This window comes from Aspergillus bombycis, assembly GCF_001792695.1.
Source record: "Aspergillus bombycis strain NRRL26010 chromosome Unknown contig00161, whole genome shotgun sequence".
NCBI lineage: Eukaryota > Fungi > Ascomycota > Eurotiomycetes > Eurotiales > Aspergillaceae > Aspergillus > Aspergillus bombycis.
This window is the reverse complement of record NW_019170163.1, coordinates 36,276-57,836: the sequence shown is the minus strand read 5'-3', so window position 1 is coordinate 57,836 and position 21,561 is coordinate 36,276. Positions and strand designations below refer to the sequence as shown.

General features: G+C 49.4%; 8 protein-coding genes across 8 annotated transcripts; 6 read left to right on the top strand and 2 right to left on the bottom strand.

Moving 5' to 3' along the window:
* ABOM_011285 (CFEM domain protein) lies at window positions 1-342 on the top strand (the record flags this gene model as incomplete). Its single annotated transcript, XM_022538413.1, has 1 exon — window positions 1-342. A coding segment is annotated over one exon (342 nt), but the record flags the coding sequence as incomplete, so codon positions are not given.
* Window positions 343-1,522: 1,180 nt separating this feature from the next.
* ABOM_011284 (carnitine:acyl carnitine antiporter) lies at window positions 1,523-2,722 on the top strand (the record flags this gene model as incomplete). The annotated part of the gene is made up of 5 exons (XM_022538412.1): window positions 1,523-1,774; window positions 1,825-1,860; window positions 1,911-1,946; window positions 2,001-2,614; window positions 2,668-2,722. 5 exons carry the CDS (start codon window positions 1,523-1,525, stop codon window positions 2,720-2,722), a joined length of 993 nt encoding a protein of 330 aa, XP_022383785.1.
* A 2,068-nt stretch (window positions 2,723-4,790) lies between these two features.
* On the top strand, window positions 4,791-5,563 carry ABOM_011283 (uncharacterized protein; the record flags this gene model as incomplete). Its single annotated transcript, XM_022538411.1, has 2 exons — window positions 4,791-5,030; window positions 5,102-5,563. 2 exons carry the CDS (start codon window positions 4,791-4,793, stop codon window positions 5,561-5,563), a joined length of 702 nt encoding a protein of 233 aa, XP_022383780.1.
* Window positions 5,564-6,794: 1,231 nt separating this feature from the next.
* ABOM_011282 (uncharacterized protein) lies at window positions 6,795-7,784 on the top strand (the record flags this gene model as incomplete). Its single annotated transcript, XM_022538410.1, has 1 exon — window positions 6,795-7,784. One exon carries the CDS (start codon window positions 6,795-6,797, stop codon window positions 7,782-7,784), a length of 990 nt encoding a protein of 329 aa, XP_022383781.1.
* Window positions 7,785-9,212: 1,428 nt separating this feature from the next.
* ABOM_011281 (nucleic acid/nucleotide deaminase domain-containing protein) lies at window positions 9,213-12,090 on the top strand (the record flags this gene model as incomplete). The annotated part of the gene is made up of 4 exons (XM_022538409.1): window positions 9,213-9,669; window positions 9,732-10,638; window positions 10,689-10,763; window positions 10,821-12,090. 4 exons carry the CDS (start codon window positions 9,213-9,215, stop codon window positions 12,088-12,090), a joined length of 2,709 nt encoding a protein of 902 aa, XP_022383782.1.
* A 784-nt stretch (window positions 12,091-12,874) lies between these two features.
* Window positions 12,875-14,958, bottom strand: ABOM_011280 (glycoside hydrolase family 13 protein; the record flags this gene model as incomplete). Its single annotated transcript, XM_022538408.1, has 5 exons — window positions 12,875-13,409; window positions 13,464-13,805; window positions 13,861-14,278; window positions 14,330-14,459; window positions 14,512-14,958. Coding segments are annotated over 5 exons (1,872 nt in total), but the record flags the coding sequence as incomplete, so codon positions are not given.
* A 1,748-nt stretch (window positions 14,959-16,706) lies between these two features.
* Window positions 16,707-19,080, bottom strand: ABOM_011279 (Zn(II)2Cys6 transcription factor domain-containing protein; the record flags this gene model as incomplete). Its single annotated transcript, XM_022538407.1, has 5 exons — window positions 16,707-17,646; window positions 17,705-18,184; window positions 18,238-18,743; window positions 18,805-18,972; window positions 19,024-19,080. 5 exons carry the CDS (start codon window positions 19,078-19,080, stop codon window positions 16,707-16,709), a joined length of 2,151 nt encoding a protein of 716 aa, XP_022383800.1.
* Window positions 19,081-19,923: 843 nt separating this feature from the next.
* ABOM_011278 (PHD finger protein) lies at window positions 19,924-20,481 on the top strand (the record flags this gene model as incomplete). The annotated part of the gene is made up of 1 exon (XM_022538406.1): window positions 19,924-20,481. One exon carries the CDS (start codon window positions 19,924-19,926, stop codon window positions 20,479-20,481), a length of 558 nt encoding a protein of 185 aa, XP_022383799.1.
* Window positions 20,482-21,561: the final 1,080 nt, after the last annotated feature.

Below are 21,561 nucleotides of genomic sequence, written 5' to 3'. Positions count from 1 at the left end.
ACCGACGCTTCTAAGACTGGTGATTCGACAGCCACCGGCACCGACGCCTCCAAGACCGGCGACTCGACTGCCACTGGCACTGACGCCTCCAAGACTGGCGAGTCTACTAGCTCCACTACCCTGAGCACTGCTGCCAGCACCACCAGCGACGGCTCCAGCTCCTCCGAGACCGGCTCCAACGGCAGCAGCACCACTGATGGCTCCAACGGCGGTTCCAACGGTGGCAGCAGCGCAACTGAGACTGCTCCCTCCAGCACCTCGACCGACTCTGCCGCTTCCAAGACCGTCCTCGGCAGCGGCGCCCTGGGTGCTCTTGCGCTCGCCGCTTTCTTCATGCTCTAAACGCTTTATTAATGACCAACTGCACCCCTGGATGAGCGATGGCGTTCATGATTCCCCGCCTTTCGCCTGATTTGTTATGCATCCTGTACTGTACATGTTTCTGTAACGGACTCTTCGTTTACGACGGTAGATAATTAGTGACTACTCAGCTATAGCTGTGTCATGACGTACTAATTTCAATTGATCCATAATTTATATTTAACCATTTCTCATGCGTGAATGCCAAGCGTAGCTTATCTTTTCTGAAATGTAACCTATTGCTTGAAGGCTCGTGATACTTGAACCTTAGATTGATTAGATCAGGGACCATCCGCGTTAAGGAATTATGCTAACAACACGCTTGTCTCCTTCAGTACTAAGTAGATACCTTAGGTTTCAGGATGCATTCTTGTGGAAAGCGTCCACGTGCACCCAATGGCAGCGCTCCGCATGTGATTGCTTGGCGGTATGAGGTCAGATGACGGGGATGAGATTAATCCAATGTGGTGCAGCTGATAGCAGGAGAGATCCTAAATTCGTCAGCCTGAGGAGTATGTTGATTCAATGTGAACTTCCTGTCGTCCGTGACATACGCTTGGCCGCTTTGACAAAGCCCATCGGAGTAATGGCAGTCAAGGCAAGGTGACTTCAACAATTGGAGTTTGGCGCCCGTTCACCCGGCCCCGTGGCCTGGTATGCCATAGAAAGTTCCATATGGGGGAAATGGATGAATGCATATAAATATAGGAGGACGGGCCAATGTAATGACTTAGATTTAGCGCTAAATATCGCTCTTATACTATACAGACCTCGTCGCATAGACAGACCGGTACCTGGATAACACTCGGGATTGACATTCGCGATCATTCGGTGTCGGAAGGCCAGTTGACCCGTGCCGAGCCGAGGTCCAAGTCACGGGAGTATCCTATTCCGGTAATCGTCGGTCTCCTCCTATTGCTCGGCCTCGGCCGTTCTCCAGCTTTTTGACTTGTTTGGAGCTGTTTGTTCATTTCCCTCTGTTCAATTTCCTTCTGCCGGGCGAGATTGTTTTTGCTGCCTTAATTTATTCGCGTTCTTTTAAATTTCACCTCTCCTCTCACTGAACCCCCGGCAACCCCGGTATTCTCTCAACCTCTACCTTAACACTCGCCTTCTCTCTCCCCGCGGCCAGCTTTCCCCGCTCTCGGTCCACCCCGCCACGATGTCCTCCGCCTCGTCCTCTACCCCGGAGACAATCCGGGACGACTTCAAGGTCGCAGAAGCCAAGGCTGTCAACCAGACCATTGCGCAGATTCGTTCCCTGGCTGCCGGTGCTGCCGGTGGTGTGTGCGCCGTCGTTGTCGGACACCCCTTTGACCTGGTGAAGGTCCGTCTACAGACGGCGGAGAAGGGAGTTTACTCCGGTGCAATTGATGTTGTGAAGAGGACGGTCGCCCGCGAGGGCCTTGTTCGCGTAAGTTGAGAATTCCAATCAAGTCTAAACATCGCGTTAACCGGTCATAGGGACTGTATGCCGGTGTTTCGGCTCCTCTAGTGGGGGTCACTCCCATGTGTAAGTTTTCGTCCAGATGACCCATTTCAATTGATAGATTGCTGACTGTCCACTAGTTGCTGTCAGCTTCTGGGTATGATAGAAGACCACCTTTTCAATGTATAACGGGGCTCTAACAATCTCCTAGGGTTATGACGTGGGTAAGACGCTCGTTAGCAAGTTCTCAGAAGTGCGCGTGGAGAACAACACCCCTCAGTACACCATTGGCCAGATCTCCGCTGCCGGTTTCTTCTCCGCCATCCCCATGACCCTGATCACAGCTCCCTTTGAGCGAGTGAAGGTGCTCTTGCAGATCCAAGGCCAGAACCCGCCTCCCCCGGGACAGAAGCCCAAATACTCCGGTGGATTGGATGTGGTTCGGCAATTGTACAAGGAGGGTGGTATCCGCAGTGTCTTCCGGGGAAGCGCAATGACCCTAGCCCGTGACGGCCCCGGATCAGCCGCCTACTTTGCTGCTTACGAATATATCAAGCGCTCCCTGACACCCAAGGATGCGAACGGCAACGCCACCGGCCAGCTCTCCATGCCCGCTGTCCTGGCTGCCGGTGGTGCGGCTGGTATTGCCATGTGGATTCCCGTTTTCCCCGTCGACACCATCAAGTCGCGCTTGCAGAGTGCCCCCGGTAAGCCCACAATTGGCGGAACTATTCGCAGCGTCTACGCCAGCGGTGGTTTCAAGGCCTTCTTCCCTGGATTCGGCCCGGCTTTGGCCAGAGCTGTTCCCGCCAACGCCGCTACCTTGTATGTTCCCCTTTGTCCTACAGGCACGACACCAATCCACTAACGGTTACCAGTGCGGGAGTTGAGCTTGCTCACAACTTCATGAAGAAGTTCTTCGACGACGAGTGAACCCGTGTTCATTTAATTTAGCGATTTCTGGCAGGAAAAGAAACCCGGCTATGGTTTTGTAGATTTATTGTTTCTTTTGTCACAAATTTGGCGTTCTTGTGTCCTTTGTTTTGGTTAGATCTTTGAGCATTTAGCGCGCCTGGATATCCTGTTTCCAGAACTTAGACTTGATGTTTTCCTTGTTGTCTAGATGGGTCGAATTGTTTCGGCGAGTTCGTCCGGCTCCAACATCACCATTATATGTCGCAAGAAGAGCGCTGGTCTTCATAACTCATTGGAGTGCTATTAAAAACGGTTGCAAGAATCGTATTAAGGATTTTGCCCGCCAGGCTTCGGAATCACTTGGTTTTCCACCTCGTTTCGCTTCATCCACGTGACTCAGGTATATGTAGAGAAAGTCCAGCGGGGTGTGAATTGCTGCCAAATAGCACCCAGACGCCCTTGGTGATATAGGATGCAGTTTTGGTGCCGATGGTCCTCCCATGTTTCTGCATGACGTTTCGGATAGGCCTCGAAATAGAACCACGGTTAGAATTGGAGGGTCTGCTCACTGCAAGCATAAGGAATCCCGTGATATGCTTATTTTATCTAGATTCAGGCTGTATTCCAGAGTGCTTTGCTTGCAGATTGGTCGAAATGTTAGAATAAGGGCTTGGATGCTTGTAATATTACGAAAATATCGCATTAAAAAGAGCTTTGATATAAAAGTTTGTTAATTCTATGGCTTTTCATACACCAAGTCTTCATCTCCTTGTGGCCGCTGTGGGAGTCGCCCTGAACGTCTCTGAGCACTGCTCTTCTGCCTATACATAGCTATTATCGGGTAAAAGTGATCTTGTTCTTTTTATTGAATCCAGTCAGAGACTGAGACTGATTAGCAGGAGCTTCAAGCCTTGGTCCTTTCCCAGGCACGTGCTCACTAAGTGGTTGAACACTTTGAGATATGCTCAAGCTTACTCTCAGAGAAGATCATCTTCTTACAGAAACCAGCAGGGAATGTTACCTCAAGATAAGATTTAAGGGATAGAGTGTGTTTTGTATACGCCTCGGCTGTCGTGTGACCTTCTGAGCAGCCGCTTTGATTGTACCGCCAGCCACTGGGGTAGAATAGAGAAATAGGCAATGGTAAGTGGTGTAGCGTTCCGTCCTGAGGTAAGGGGCATTGTGCCAGCGAGACACCCCCTGCCTCAGGTCACGTGTATACTAGACAGTCGATGTCCAGAGGGAGCAGATCAATCAGACATTCTACTAGCGGTGTGGCGATCTACACTCGCTTGACAATATATTGTTTGATGTAGTACACCGCATTAATGAACAATCTGACTATAATCTATCGCCAAAAGTCTAAATTCTATTGAATCTAGCAAATCTTTCAGATACAACTTACGAGTACTATAGATAAACTTTCCAAAGGATCCATTGCCGAATGAGATGTTTGCAGATGTGTTTACCAAACCAGGGTTATTGAATAGGAGGTAGTAAACGACGAGGACAAATCATTATCTATAAATTCATCTGAAAAGGGAAAACCTTGGCGAAGCTTATACAATCGTGGTTCAATGAGGTTCGAACTTCGAACCGCAATAGAACCGCACCATTTCGAGGCCTACTGAACTGCCTGGCCTGCAATGTAGTAAAGCCTTGAAATTCAAAGAATATGACCTGTCAAGCAAAGGTGTGTCAACCAGCGTAGACCGATATGTTTCCATTCAACACGAATTAGACCTGTGACCTATCTTCAGCCCTTGCAGTCATCACTGGAACTCGCATACAGGCCAAGTGGGGAGTTTTTCGATTCCACTACAGCGTTGATATAAGAACCTTTTAGTAGTAGATATTGATTTCCGAGACATGCTTCCATTCTGGCCGCTCGGTGAACCTCATACCAACTGCAGCTCTCAGAACGAGTGAAAACGACCAGAGAAAGATTATTGTGACTCCAGTCCTGTGATCAAGGAAAAGACTTTCATCTCTTTATAAGGCTGTAAAAGTCATCGGTGTTAAAATCAAGTTGATTTGGTTGGAAACGTTACAACTACCATTACGTCTCAAAATAACAGTTTACGCGATGACAGTCACAGATGCCACAAAGCGTACAGAAGACCAGGAGGCCGCTGCCCTCCGAAATCTCAGTCTCACACCATACGCATGTTCCTCGATTGAAAGGCTGAGCGGAGGGTTGATGAATATTACATACAAGGGCCATCTTCTGCGGCCGCTTTCCGATGGAGCTACAACGATTATCATGAAGACCGGCGAGGAGGAGAGCGCCCTGATCCCCGGGCTGAAGTTCTCAACAACAAGATGCGTAAGCCTGATCTCCTACGCTTGGCACAAACGATGAAATTACTTGCATGCTTGCTGACATATAGTTAATAGGTCACAGAACAGGCCATGCTACAACATATGGGAGGCCGGCCATTTGTCGTTGATCCAGAAACTCATATCTCTGTGCGGTCCCCCTGCCTATACCAGTACTTCTCGAAGAGCAATATGCAGGTTATGGAGGATATCACAAATAGCCAACCGCTTCAAGATTTACTGCTTTCTCCAGTTGCGGCGAACATGACCACGGCAGCTGCCAAAGCTCTGGGGGAGAGTCTTGGCGTCTGGATCTCATACTTCCATTCTACGTGCCAGAGCCGTATCAACGCAGTACTATCGGAGACCATCAGGCGCAATGGTGACTATGTAACTAAAGACTTGGAAATAGCCAGGCATAAAGCTTTGGATGCTTTGTGCCTACCAGAGCCGGCCAGGTCCTATGCGAGGAAGCATATCGACATCGGCTGCACACCAGAGGACATTGTCCTTCACGGAGATTTCTCCGTCAGAAAGTAAGCTGCTTTGTTTCCTTGGCTGTTGCCGACCGCTGACGAAAATATTGGGAGAAGTGTCCTCATCAAGGGTCCCTGCCTTCATATCGTAGACTGGGAATTGTGTCGGTACGGGGACCGCTCTGAGGATATCTGTTCTATGGTCTGCCACTTGTACATATCCTTCCACTTTCACAAAATAGACACCGCCATGACGATGCTGCGAGCGTTTCTCAGCAAATATAGTCCCTTGACTGAAGAGCTTGCTTATCGCATTGTTCTTCAGACGGGGATTTATTTTTGCTGGGCGATGCTTTATATCCGTGAAGCAGAGGCGCCCAAGGCGCAGCTTATGCGACTTGCGACAGACCTAATTGTGATGGGGGCCGAAAAAGATCATAAGAGAATTGCTGGAACCTTCCTTGGTTGCTTGTTTACGAACCAGTGAAATATTTGTGTCTATTGTGATCTTCGTGAGGAAAGGGATGCGTATCGCGGTGTTGCCATGGTCAGCTCAGACGCATTGATTTTTGGGGTTTCCTTCCTTTTCTCTTCTACAGTTCGGTTAAACCTTTTTCTAATGGGGGCAATACTACACGTAAATGTGAACGGTATTTCTACTGTGGAACTGCGGTCCTTGTATATTTAAAACGAGCTTCGAACGCGCATTTGGCTATTGTCAATATTTATACCTCTGGAGCCCTGCTGGCAACAACCCCACAACCCCATTCAAGGAGGAAGGAAAGCAAAGAAAATTGACTGGCCAAAAAAGCTGCCACCCGAACAGCATCTAGAAATACCCATAGTTACCATGTTATTTTACAGCTGGACGACTTCGTAGCTGATGACGGTTGTTTCTGTCTCTCTACCCTATAGATATTCCCCTTGATATCAATCCTCTAGAAGCAATGGACCGCGAAAGGAACTGAGTATCAAATGTAATCATATGTCACTCAACAGCAAAAGTACATATGTATACAACAAAAGTCTGTCTAGAGTAGAGGAATACCGACTCATGATTGGCCAGCCATGGAAAGTATTCACGTGACGCGATACCGGCGTTGTTTGCGGCAACAAGTCCATCGGTCCTCATTCAGCAAAAACATCGCTCGCACAATTTAAAGCAGCACTTCTCTCACCGATACCCAGGTCTAATCGCATACCCTACCGTCTAATTGCGCCCACCACCCGAACTGTGCCAAAATCTCCATCGATGCTCTAATCCACATACAACCACCGACCGAAGAACGCAAAAGATGAACACCGAATTCCAGACCTCCCTCTCCAACCTCGAAAACAAGCTCAATGCCCTCATCACCAGTCTCACCACCTCCCCCACAGCAGCCGGCGCCCCAGCAGCAGCTGTCGGCCTTCTAAATGCAGACGATTCGCTCACATCGGCGATCGCAACCCTCCGCCAACACCAAGACAACTACGCCCGGATCCTCCGCCTCCGCGCGGAAGCCGCCTCGCTCGAGGACAAAGTCAAAGGCATCGTGAAAACAGTCGTGAACTATGAGAAGGAAATCCGCACAGTCTGCAACTCCGATGAGATAGACAGCTCCTCCGACTTCGACTCCGACAGCTCCACCTACGACAGTGATGCTGAGATGCAAGATGCGACCGATAAGCCGCGGAAGTTACGACATATCAACGAAGTGGACTACAAGCTCTTGCTTGACTTCGCACGCCGTATCAGCAAGTATAATCACCAGGCGGCTGCGGATGCGGAGGCCGGGGCGAGAGCGCGCGTCCAGCAGGGGGATCATGATACGGAGATGACGGGGACGGGGACGAACGGGTTGGAGGACGGGGAAGCCGCGCCGGTGTCGAGCGTTACGAAGGATGCGACGTCTTGGCTGGATGAGTCGGCTAATATGACGCGCCAGGTGTATATGTTGCCTTATCCGATGGAGGACCGCATTCGGTTGGGGCTGATGGGGCAGATTCAGTTGGCTGCCGGTGAGGGACGGCCCGGGTTTGACCCTGATCAGGAGGTCGAGCGGTTGATTCGCGAGGCAGAGGGATTTGGAGCTGCAGATGCGCCGCCGGTTGCCAACGTGAGTGATGAGCAGAGTCGCGTGGGCGAGGCTGCGAAGGCGGCTGCGAAAGCTGGGTCTGCGGCGGCGGCCAGTAGTGGCAGTGGTAGTGGTGGAGTGTCGGCTGCTGCGCCGAAACCGAAGCCGAAGGCTACCCTGGATTTGGATCTGGATGACGACGATGATGAGGATGAGGATGATTTTTGAGAGTTGGTTTGAATGTGCTTTTCTAATAGATTATCTTGGCGGATATGATGTACGCGCGATTGATACCACGCATTGGGTCACTGCATTGTTTGGAGTACATTGCTTTTATGAAACACTTGATGACAAGAATAAACTACGACTACAAGACAGGGTTTACTCATTCTCGATGTATGTATTATCTGTCCTACTGAACACCGATTAGATATCACGGTGGGGGAACGACAACTCGGTTCTATGCGACGCAAACTATAGATCTGGGTACATCACCCACAGCCACAGAACGTGATAGCAACAAGGCTGCCCAAAATCATACGTGATCTTCGGTGGTGCGATGCAATTACGAGATACTCATAGTATCGGAGGTGTGCGACTGGAAGCGTCCGTCGGATTCCAGCGTCTCCTATCGCCGGCTCGAGCGTCGGGAGAGGCCGATGGCCAAATGTCCAAGGTGCCAAGCGGTCGTTCTGGATGACTTTGGAGTCTTTGTCATGTCATTCCTATTTGAGTAGACGGCGGGGTAGAAGGCGTTATTGATAAGTTGATCATTCGTGAATCGGTGGATGGTGGCATTGTAATGGCCCTTGCCTCTGGCTCTAACAGAAGTCTATATATAGAGAAAATTTGTATAGATCCTGGTACTTATTGTTGTAAGTGGTTGTAAGAAGAGTATTTGCATTCTTGTAACTACTAGAGGTCTATATATGACCTGGGAAACACAGTCTTCACCATACATTGAATTTCATTCCTAATCGTACTCGAGTCTGTACTATATAACAGAATCTTTAGACTACTATCAAGCGATGCTATAAAAGTCCCGTGAAGCTAACCAAACCAGCAAGATGGCTTAGTTTCTTCGCAACGTCATGAGCTTAAAAAGAATAATCGGAGTTATTATTGCTGAGATCCATACATTCTCAAAGGCATGACTGCCCCAACAAGATAGGTTCGTGTTTCGCAGCGCCGTCAGGGGTCAATATATGATAGCCGCCATGGCCGCTTCCTAGTGTTCCTGAACTCAGAACCACCTACCAGAAGCTACATCTACGCAGTATACTAAATCCCCTCGGCAAACAATTATTTTTAGAGTGCGCGATGGCAAATACGTACCTAGAGTTCCACATAGTTAACTAACAGCTGCGCCATGAGTCACGATGTGGGGAAAGAGATCGGCGTTATTTTTATTTTTATTTTTATTATTTTTTTTCGTCGTGGCGCCTATGCTGTGGCTGTGTTCGAGACATGATATTTTGCATCTATGTACATATGTACACAAGGCTACCAACACACTACTAGTACCTACCTTCCCATATGAATGTAGTACAATAAGCGCCACGTCACATCTCTTCTAATTGCAGGGGATGCACCTCTCCTGACATTTCCCTCCCCACTCCACCATCACCACCACCATCACCACAGACATCCACCACTATGGTCGAGCACTTTAACTGGGCCTCCTCCCCAAATCTAAACCAGCACCACTTCATCTCCTTCGCGAATCTACTCGCGCTCCGAAATGGGGGACAGGTTGAACCAGCCTGGTCGCTGCATGATTTCGAAGATGAGGAAGCAAGAGAAGAAGAAGAAGAAGAAGAAGAAGAAGAAACCAACCCCGACACCGCAGGCGATGCAAACAGCGTCAACACAAACCAAGTCCAGCAGATCTCAGACTCGGGGCATAGCAGGCTAAAACGAAAGTTTCTGGATTGTCTAGCAGAGCTAGCTGCGAACGACAAGGGGGCGAGGTTTGTGGCGTGCTCTGGGATGACAGAGGGCGAGGATGAGGTGACGGTGTGGATCAGTCGGAATGAAGGGTTTCGGGACGTTGATTATGCTGTTTTTGGGAGATTGGGTGGTTTGCTTGCGGGGTTGGGTTCTGTGGATCCGGGTGAGTGTCGAGTTGTCTATTTGCTGGATATGGTGATGGGTAAGGTTGCTGATGTGGTGTAGGAAGTCGACATGCTGAGGAACTGTGGAGCGAGATGTTGACGTACTACCGTGCTCGACTTGAGAGTACGTATATCCCGAGCTTGAGGTCGAGCTTGAAGGATTGTGAACAGTTCTTTCGTGACGATAAGGATGATGAATTTACCCCAGTTCATCAGCGCCTGCAAGCATTCCACCGCTTGATCTTCGACGGGAGTATCCCCGGCCAATCCGTGACAGGCAGACATAGCGTCCTCGTCGTCGAGGCCTACGAGCTACGGATGATGAAGCCCGTCCGAGAACGCCTCTATACCTCGCGGCACAGCACACCACGAACAAAGAAACTATGGGAAAGCATCTGCTTCCTCGGCCGACTACGCGTCGCCTTCAAAACATTCAAAGATATCGCGCTCAACCTCCCCAGCTTCAAGAAAGTAACTATAATCCCCATATCTCGCGATATCGCCACGCAAAAGGCCCTACAGAGTCCCCTCAACCTAGGCCAGGCATTCAATCTTCTCGACGTACCCTTAGACCCATCGACGGTCAAAAAGGTAATAGGCCAGAAATGGACCGTCCCCAAAGCAAAAGCCAGTTTCGGGGATTTACAGAAACAAAAGCTGAACGTGCACGCCGAGGTCCAAATGGTCCTTTATCTTAGTAAGGTTGGACAAACGTTCGATCGTCTGGTTCCATATTTTGGGTGTAGCAAGTACAGCTGTTTCATGTGTTGGAATTTCCTGCAGGCGCATAGCAAGATCAGAACTAGGGGCTGTCATGGCCGGTTGTTTAAGCCGTGGTCTGTTCCTGAGGTGTCGGGGATGGCACCTGGGAGCCCGAAGAAAATATCACATGCACTTATCCAACTACAAAGACGTCTGAGGAAGGAGTTGAAGGCTGAGATTAAGAAAGGGGTTAGCCAAGAAAAGACGTCTGTCGTTGGTGGAAGTAGTATTTTCACCAGCACGATGACCCTGGCAGTGCGCGAAGGAAGGCTGAGATAGAGCGGATGAGGATGCGAGCTGAGCAGGAACGAGTGACTGAGTTTTTCAAACGGTAAGAAGCCAAATAATGATATGCTTGGAGGAAAATCAGAAAGTAACATGATTGCAGGTCAATGTGGAAAGAACAAGCATTAAACTATCAGCGTTCACGCGTGGATGCTCAGCCAAACACTGCTGGTGCTCCACCTGATTATGCAGAGTATCTCGGTGAATGCTATACCTGCTCTGGAGATACGTCACGAAGATGCAGTCTATGCCAGAAGGACTTCTACTGCAGCCCATTGTGCGAAGACAAGCGATCCGGGCGGCATCTCTTCACATGCACGAAACGCCCCTTAACATCTGCGGATTTCCTGTACAGGAACATCGAAAAAGACCGGCTGCCTGAAGAAGAAGAAGTCTGCTCAGACTTCGGGTTCAATTACTTCAACTCTTTTGCAGACAAGAGTAAGCTCTTGGGGCTTTATAAAGGCTTGTGGCTAGCCGAAATCCCGGTTGAGGATATCCACAAGTGGCAGGTTGAAGGCTCCCTTGTCGCCAACATCAAAAAACATTTTAACCAGATTTCTGAGCGATACCGAGGGGGATACTTTCCCTGGTTTCTAGAGCATACCCAATGCCTAGACAAGCCGATCACAGAAGAAGAGGCAACGCAGAGAACTGTAGCCACATTTTTCGACCAAGCACGCTCTTACCTAGACAAAGAAGACCGGGACAAGCACCACGAGAAACTCGAACCAGAATCCAAGCGGGACTGTTTCTACATGCTAGCCCTAACTCTACACATGGCCAACCCCAACCCCATACAAACCCACTGGTTCAATTTCGGCTTTTGCACGTCTGACGACGAATACCATGAAAGGACTCTTGGGGGCATGTACCAAAGACTACTCGTCGGCGACAAACTCTACGACGATGTCCCAACCCGCAGGCCGCGAAGGAAAGATGTACAAACAGCCACATTCACAGAGTTCTGGAAAGCCTATGAATCGGGAACAATGATCCAGCTAATGGACTCGAAGGGCCTTGGACGCGAGCGGCTTAAGTTCCCCTTTCTGGAACAGTTCTTCTCAAGTCCACCCGGTGGGCCGCATCTGTCTGTCTGGTCGCTGAAGCAATTCCTGGCTATTAACAACCCGGCCGAGTTCCCGCCCATTCCTGTGATCAGCGTGGACTACGGATTCGTGAATTGTGAGACATTCACGGAAACATGCACCTTGATGGAAATTTACAAGAGACTACTGTGTGATGCTAGTCCGCTGGATCTCCACGAGGCGTGTATTGCTGGGAAGTTGTTTGAGTTTGCGGAGCGTTTTCACACGATGGATCAGTCGCATAGGAGGTTGATGAAGAACTTTTATCCCTTACCTGAGGTTTGAGTGAAGGCACCGATCGGGATGGGGTTAGGGCTGGGAGAGATTTGCTGCCCCTGTCTCAGATCTAGCGACCAGTTTAGAAGGCATCCACTGGCCGGCACATTAACGATGCATGATTACTCGACCTTCCGATTAATTAAGGGGATTTTTCTTAGTCCTGAAAGCACTGATAACACGATGAAAAAGCCAACCTGGCAGCATTTGATTTTTACAGTCATCGATCTGGATCCCGAAGCCAGTTGACATCGGGGAGAAAACCGAGCAAAGGCATCTGACACAACCAACATGCAGCAAGGGAAAAGAAAATCCACGAATCAAGCTAAATATGGTCGTATGTCATACAAATAGCCCAAGTCCCACTTTTAAACTATGGCAGATCATCGGAAATTGGCAATAAGCAAAAGACTAAAAATGAGATAAGTTGGTGGAAGGTCCTGGAGATAAATTGGTCCGTCCTCGGAGCATCTTCGGGAAATTTCTCCTTTGTGCAGGGAATTAAAGAGTGTGACTGCCCAAAAAATGTGAGTTCAGACTTAAATTGCGTCTGTGCCGCAGAGATTCGATATCTCGGGCGAGAAGTTGGTTCTAGATGTACGGCTGTGGTTTTCTGCATATTTTGCCTTTGGGGCTCTAGGTTTAATGGGTCAGACAGTTGAGGAAGTCTCGACGACTCGGTCACCACGAAAAGGGTCCTGATTGTCGTCTCGTATAGGGAAAAGGGGAACAGTTGGGCATGATGTGCAATGGATTAATACTAAATGGGCTCATTAATTGTTCGTAATATAATCTACAGTCGTGATGTTCCAGTCCCACTGAGCCAGACAAATGATTCGAAGGGCTTGATGGTCACCGTGGGTTGAAGTAAGGAATGGCTCGTTCGGCCAGGGTAACTAGAGAGGGCGACATCTCCGGCGGAGTTGAAGGCTTTTTCTGGGACAGACCAGGTTACTTCGTGCGGGCGAAAGTTGGTCACTATAACAGCTCGGCCAGAAGAGGCTGTTCGAGCGTAGACGAATAAATCTGGATGCTCGGGAGACAGAAGCTCAAACGACCCATATACTAAGATATCGGCGTACGCTTTCCGTAGTCGTAGCACACTAGCCCAGTAGTGGTACACACTTTCCTTATCGTTGACTTGGTCTACTGCGTTGAGACTCTCGTAGTTATCGTGAATGGGCAGCCATGGTCGAACGGACGAGAAGCCAGCGTTGGGCGAATCGTCCCACTGCATGGGCGTCCGTGCATTGTCCCTCGACTTTAATCTGTATTCAGCAAGACAGGCCTCATGTAGTGGGGTGTTTTGTGGAGCGTTGGTGGTGATCCTAACCCTGGTTAGCCTGTACTGTATGCGAAACGATTACGATCAATGCGCTTACTCATTCCAATGGTTTAAAGTTTCAATGTCCCGATACTGGTTGATTCCCCAATGTTTGGGCACGTTGGGCATTCCTAGCTCTTGGCCCTGGTAGATGAACAGAGTCCCGCTCTGAAAGCCCAGGAAAGTAGCCAGCATCTTGGCCGACGGCACCCGATATTCGGGCTCATCGGAGCCAAATCGCGAGACAATTCGTGGCTGGTCGTGGTTTTCGAGGTATAATGTATTCCAGCCATTGTTCTCGAACATGAATGTTTGCCATCTCGACACGATGGTTTTCAGCTCATGTAATTCCCATTTTCTAGACGTAAACTTGCCTCCTGGTCCGTGGTCGAGGGAAACCCTAAACTCGATGTTAGCTGTGATGAAATATGCTTAGACAAATAGCAGTGACGTACGTCTCGAAGTGAAAGACCATGCTCAATTCATTGCGATCGTTCCCGACGCTTCGGAGCATCTCGTTAAGGTCGTAGACTTCTGGCATCTCACCCACTGAAAAAGCATCGTACTGTTTCAGAATCTTACCAATACCTTGAAGGTATTCATGGAGCCTGGGACCGCATGCGAAATGTTTCGTTCCATCTTGCCACGGCGAGTCTGGGTTCGTGATCTCGGCATTAGGAAAGGTCTGATCTTTGCTGATGAGGTTAATCGCATCCATTCGAAAACCATCGGCGCCCTTATTAAGCCAGTGGCGGATGATGTCGTGTACTGCCGCGCGAACGTAAGGGTTCTCCCAGTTTAAATCTGGCTGTTCTTTGGCGAATAGATGCAAGTAGTATTCACCGGACAGTTCATCGTATTCCCAGACACTTCCTGTAGAACGTGAGGACGGGAAGATCAGGACTCGGCAAGCACAATACGTACCCCCAAAGTAAGACTTCCAATTATTCGGTGGCCGTGGCTTTCCATCTTCTCCATATATGGGCTTCCTCCAAATATACCAGTCACGGTAGGGATTGGCTTTGGATGAACGCGCTTCTTGGAACCAGCGGTGCTAGACACATCTTGTCAGTGTTATCTTTGGCCGTGATACAGGGGTAGCCAACCTGGTCTGACGTATGGTTCACTACTAAATCCAGGACCAACTTCATCCCCCGCTCATGAATCGCAGCCGTTAATTGATCAAGGTCTTCGACCGTCCCATAGGGCCGATAAATATTATAGTAGTCACTGATGTCGTATCCCATATCGACCTGGGGAGAGCAGAAGATTGGATTGAGCCATATTATGTTGGCCCCGAGACTTTTGATATAATCTAGCTTGGATAAGATACCCTGTATGTCTCCGATCCCATCTCCATCGGAGTCCTTGAAAGATGCTGGGTAGACTTGGTATACTGTGCTCTCTTTCCACCACTTCTTGACGTTTTTCTGCACGGGGCTGGAGGATTCCGACCTGGTGCCAGAGGCGGCTGAAGAAGGCATGACCGGCTCAGTAAAGCTCAGAAAGACTGAGCTGGAAATAGCAGGAGAATAGCTGGGAACGAAATATAGCTAGCTAGCAATAAGAGTTTTATACGTTCACATGGTCATTATAAATACGCAGGTGGTATGAAACCATGACAGTATGGTAATGCGCCTCCTCGCCCCTCCCTGAAGCGAGCCGATAAAGATCCGTGGAGCTACATAGTATCCCCTGCGGCCACGGACATACTCCATAGGTGGATCTCTGTCGGCAGATAAATTCCACCAGCACCCGAATGACGTGCGACACAGCCTATTTTATTCGTCTGTTGAGCTCCAATCCTCGAGCTTTCACATAAGGCTAGGTGCGTGCCGATCCACAACCCGAGTATGAGAGCCAGATGGAGTCTTATAGGCTCCATCCGGTGGGATTCCCGTTGCTGAAATGGGCATGCCTGCCCGTTGTTCTGAGACGTCGGAGGGTTTGGAGTAGCGCGTGAAACAGTTTGGTTAGCGACGGGCTTTTTTCGGAGAGATGCAAACCTTGGCCTCGACTGAGAACGTTTCTTGGCGCGTCTTTTGCCCCAACAGGAAGCTGAACCTCGTCACCTGGCGGCCGATCCATCTTATACCCCTTCCGGAAGGTGATCACTGTCTATTACTTATCAGATACTACTCAATGCTTGTAGAGTTCGCAGGACTCCAGGGGACGTGCGTTGGTCTTAGCATATCAATCAATTATCCCGAATTGATACGGCTAAGGTCGGCTAGCCGAGGCCGTTGCAGGAGCAAAATGTAAAAATGGACGCATTGCATGAGACGAAAGGTTACATTGTGGCGATGTGGACGACAGGCAACCCTCGGCCGAAGCAAAATATAAAGCCTTCTGTCAGCGTACGGTGCGTTTTCACTCAGTCTGACAACTCCTGTAACGATTTCTGAGCGTTTCCCCCCTGATTTGACCCGACATGATCAACAGCAACTACCTACGCAGTGCCAGGCCCCCTGGTCAGGTACGTATCCACTGTCGCATAATCCAGATGGTTGGGAAGACAGACCTTATTGGGTTACCGTGAGATTAGGGGAGACATGGAACAGACGAACACATAATAATAAAACTAACACTCAGGGGCATGGGCGAAAGACCTGCATGGTGCCTCTATAGCTTGTGAGTATGATGATAGGCGACACCATGCGGTGGAGGCTGTCTAGAAACCGTACCGCCAAAAAAAAGTAAAAACAAAAAAAAAAAAATTGGGTCCATTCTAGTGGTGGATCCCACGGCCCGAATCTCATCAGAAAGAAAATCTTCTCGTAAAATGACCGGCTGGATATCCATGGTAGCTTTGAAACGAACATCCTTGACATAAGAAAAGGACTCGGGAGATATTCAACTACATATCAGGGGAAATTGCCGTATACCAGTTGCAATTATAATCTAGTAAAGTCGAAGATTCAATGCAATCCAACAGGGACCTCAGTTCTCAGACGGGCCGTCCCGATAACAGATCCAGTAGCGTGGGTGTTCTGCACTCTTCAAGCATACCCCCAAGCCGTAACCCATTATTCCGAGGGGAGCAAAAGGAATACTTCTGAGGGCAATACCTATGCTATTCTCGGTGCGAGGTTGTGCTCCTAATTATAAGTACATTTAAATGATTATATGACGATCATTGGGCCGGTGATGCTGAGCAAATATTAGTTATGTGTTCGGCATGCGCAGCGGTAACCAGAAATCGAATGTCAAGATGTAGATCGATGGAGACTGCGCTTCCCGAACTTATACCAGCTAAGCAGAGGCACAATCGGCTGGATGGCTGCTTTAGGCAGAGATGGGTTTATCGTTGGGCCCATGAAGCTTGCAGCTTCTGGATCCGAACGCTCGTCTCCCATCCCAGATCCGCCTCGATCCCACGTAGTAAATCAACAACTATTTGGCGCTCCTCAGGATTTTCAAAGCATTGGCCGACCGCAAACAAAAGCGGTATCGTGTAAACACGTGCGGCACTCCGAGGACGACCGAGCGCAATGCCACAGATTTCCCGACCACGGTATTCGGTCTCTTTCATCAATTCCCGGTATCCTTGTAGGCGGTCAAAGGCCGTGCTGGGCCCGCTGACAGCATCCGGTGGCCTGTTCAGAGATAACGCAAGGCGTCCAAAATGGTACTGCTGCATTGTCGCCGCACAGGATGTCAGTCCGTAAAATATTTCGGGAAAGGGCGAATAAACAATTTCTGGAAGCTTCGATAAGTCTTTGGGGTGGTCTAATCGCAGGCACGGGCGGAACGTTTCCGGTAACCCTTCGAACCAGGACTGGAAGTCGAAGCAGAGTTTCAACCAGGTGGAAGTAGAAGGATATGGTGTGAAGGTAGTGGGTGTTGAAGACGGTGTAGTTGGATCGCTAGATGAATGGCCTGTTAATTGTTCCCATTGTAGCTTCTTCGACTCCGCTAGAAAATTGACTACTTTTGCAACAAGCCAGGTCAAGCTGTTAGCTGCAACATCTTCGTGTGATAACGCCTTATCGGTCATATCCTTGGCATGTAATGATATGTTACCCGATTCATCAATTGAAATGCCGGCAGCCCTCCATAACGAAAGGTTGCCCTGGTCCAACTGAGTTGGAACCCGATTGATATAAGCACTTAGGTAATCCAAGCGCGCGAGATTCCAGAACGCGGCCCTAGCCCCTGGAGGCAGTAAACACGGAATAGGCGAAGTACCACTGTATACTTGAAGCAAAGAGTCAAATAGTACCTTTATTCCCGAAAGGTGCCTAAGTCGATTGTCAGTGGTCAGTTACGGGTAATAGGTCGAACGAGACGGTCACGCACGATTGCCAATTTTCTGCGGGTTCATCCAGAAGCTTGTACATAGTCATGAGAGTCGAGGCTGCAAGGATATTCTCTGTCTTTCTTGAGAGAGTGTTAGCAGCAGGATCTTCGGTGGTAGGACTAGATTGCTGTGGCTGAAGACTCAACCATCGGCTGGCGATTTGAATTGCCGATTCCTCTAAAATGGCCGAGCTAGATACGGAAGTGTAAGCTTCACAGATGGCGGAATTCATACGGGAAGCGGCCATATAGTAGTAGTTAGTTGCTTTGAGAAACCAGTCCACTTGTGTCGCATTTGGATAGACTTCCATGGTGGCTGGACTTGTGAACATTCCACCACTAGCGGGTGATTTTGCACCTTTCATCCTGCCGAGGTGCTTCGCAGCCAGAGCAGCAATTGCAAAATTTAAGAAGGGATCATTGATTGCGCGTATTGGTACATGGACCTCAAAAAATCTGGTCGAGTCCGAGATGTCTAGCCTGTCCTGTAATCAGCGCGAGCCACACCGACCCGCTTTAAGGTTCTCACGTACCAAGGCCCCAAGTTCTCCGAATAATGTCGAATCAAAAAAGCTATTTCCTGTTCAGTACCCGTTAAGAGTTCGGAGAAGATATCCTGGAACTCGTCTCGTTCGCTAGGCTGTGATGGGCTCCCCGAGGCGGTATGGGACGATGGGGGTCTGGATCGAAGTCCGTTGTAAGCATTACCCAGGACATGAGGGGATGTAGCATTATTAATATTAAGTGGACTGTGGCCAGCACTCCTGCTAGCAGTGCTTCGTGACTGGTCCAGGCTAGTAATGTCAACAGACGTGGCGTCTGTCATGGACTGGCTTGCCATGAAATTAGTAGCATTCGTTCGTATGGGTGAATTTGTCGAGTTGATCATTATGCCTTGGAGCGGTGAACGAGCTCCTGATTGATCTGACTCACTCGATCTCCAGCTCGCAGAGGGCGGGAGTGCAGGACGAGCTTGACCGGGGCCAGCACTTTGTTGGTCGCCATGTTGGTTCGAGCTGAGCAGGCGTTCAGCGGTAGCCTGTTGGTATGAGACACCGTCCCTGAGGCACTGTATGTAAAGGTCCAATGTGCCAGCTTACAGTTTCTGTGCCTTTGCTTGTATGTAGTATTGTGTGACCTTCTTGGTAGGGCGCGTATCGGCGCCTTACCGAAGCGCCTTGGTCTATAAACTTGCGCGTTTGAACATATCCCGGGCAGTCCACCCCAGCGTTTGTACAGCGCTGGCATTTCGGGCGTGCCTCATCACACTAGGGGGGTTAGGAAGCAAGATAGCAAGTCAAGCGATGGTTGGCACGCACCTTGAGATGCCTCTTTTTGCATCGCTCACATGCTTTGTTAGACGGTACCCCAGGCATGGTTTCCACAGGGTAGTGGGGCTTCCAATTGTGGCGGAATAGTGTGTAGTGGTAGTAGTTTCATCAAAGACAACAGGCATGAAACAGTTCTACATGTCGAGACACAACGGCGCCCCTTGAGTGCTATGGCAGCACTTCATCAATTTCCAGATAGCAGCAATGGTTTTAGTTTGGGCACTATCGCAGGATTGGGGAAGCTTCTGTCGTCAGGGATTCTTGGCAGCGGCCTGGTCACGGGACGGCTCTACCTCGGATGAGGCTCGGAGGTCAACTCGGTCTCGGATCACGGAGCATCCTTTTTCCACCGTCCTCTCTATGATCAATACGGAATACGATCTCACGTCTATCGTCCTAATTTACAGGTACATTTCTTTAGACGGTTCTCGTGGATCACTAGCAATGCTGCGGGTAAAAGAAAAACAGCTCAATGTTTCTCAAGGCCTCTCGAGCCAAAATGGCTTACGGAGCACACATATACCCGTTGAGCTCACAGCGATATCGCAGCCCCTGCGCTCAGTAGCGGTGTCTAGTAGCGAACAGTTTGGTTCTGGTAGTATCTCCAGCGCGGAAAAAGGCCATATATACGATGAGTGGACTCGTGAGTACGGCCTAGATAATCCCATACATTGATTGTGTGTTCTAATGCCGCTAGGTGCTGGAAAACCACACAACTTAGTCTGTTCGGGTTGTCGTTATCCAGGCAACCTGATATTGTGTGAAACCTGCTGCAGATCTTACCATGCACCTTGTCTGCCATCGCATGATGTTTTCATGGCGACTGAATCGTTTCATTGTCCATCCTGCAAACACAGGCGATGGGATCAGTCACCGCCTCAATTCGACATGTCCACATCTTCGTCGAACGCCTCACGGAGCAGCACTCCCAGTGCAAATGGCTATAGCCGAGTCGCTAGTCCCCGTGAGCATGCTACTATAGATGTGTGTCGGACTCTTCCAGCTCTAGGCCCATCGGCAGGGCTCACTCAGGACCTGTCTAACCTATCTTCGCCTGGTGTAGACCGTCACCAATCTTCTAAACCTCACGGAGACTTTGCAACTCCGGAAACCCACGTCTTGACCCGAGCCAGGAACCTTCTTGTTGATTACGGCCAACTTTACGCTGACAAAGATATAAGGCCTGAGCTCTTGCTGAAACTGGCGTCCATGATGACGGAGCTCGAAGCCCAGCAATCACTGCAACAAGAAGTTCAGGAACTGAGGGCAGAAAATGCTGCTTTGCGAAACGAAAATGCTAACTTCCGGGCATACTTCACCTCCCGACTGCCAACTAATGAGCCCATCATTAACTCTTCGGCAACTAGTACTGCCCCGGTCTTCCCAAAGCTATCGTCCGATACGAGTGGGAAGTCTTGGGATAGAATCGTGATGGATTTAATCTGATCCTGTTAGGATCTACTTGACATTTATGCACTTCGCTGCTGAATCTGATCATACCCAAGGGAGTGTAGCTCATATATTTCGCGCGGTCAACTCGTGCATAATATATCTGATGAAATGATGAGAACGTGGGGCACCTAATCCGTTGGTATTGTCATTAAATACCATATTGTGGCCATGAGACCTCAAGGATATATTCTTGTCCATGGTGCAAGAGTTGCTGCAACAGAGTACGATACTGTTGGATAGACCCGAGACGTTTGAAACTCTCAAATCTCCAGCCATCTCCCTCAGTAGATCAAGTGACTGGAGACACAGGCCTAAAGAACCCCATGGGCCACCCTCTGGAGGCCATTGCGGCTTGGTCTCCGCCCATTTGTTCCGTTAAAAAGCAACCCCAGGACATCCACCAGACGGCTGAAGTATATTAAAGCACTTTCCCAGCCACTAGGCTCATGGGCACGGGCATTAAAGGAGATTGTAAAAAGTAACTGGGGTTTTGGAAGGTTACTAAGGTACGGCTTCACTACCACAGGTTCGACCAGCGTGGATTAGTACACGCACCATGGCCCATGTTTAACAGATCATACGATCTTGTTGAATGTTTGACCGGTCTCTTTCAGAAGCCCCAATTAAAGGCGGTGCAACGTCGTTTCCTACGAATTGCGGGGTTCCGCCGAAGCTATAATGCAGCCGAAGTAAGATCCGAGATGATCGGCATTTACCCGCATCAACTTGTCTTCTCTGGAGTACCTTCGGCTGTTCTCTTCCTAACTGCAGCGGTAATTTCCGCTATGTCACATCGTTCTACAAGAGGGGCTGCATTCAATGTCACATCTTGAAGTTGTATCACATTGACGATTGGTTCGAATCGCTCTGGCATGTCCCATCATTAGTACTGCGGGGGCAAACACAGACAGCCATGTGGCCCTTTCGAGGGATCTATTTGCTCGGCCTAATGTGACCGGGCATTTATGGGATGTCATTCCAATAGTCCAGCCACGTTGGAAACAAGCAAGGGGGGGGAGGCAATATGGGAGTGCGTGCGGGGTCCCCCTTTTTTAAGCATCTTTTCTTGATGCC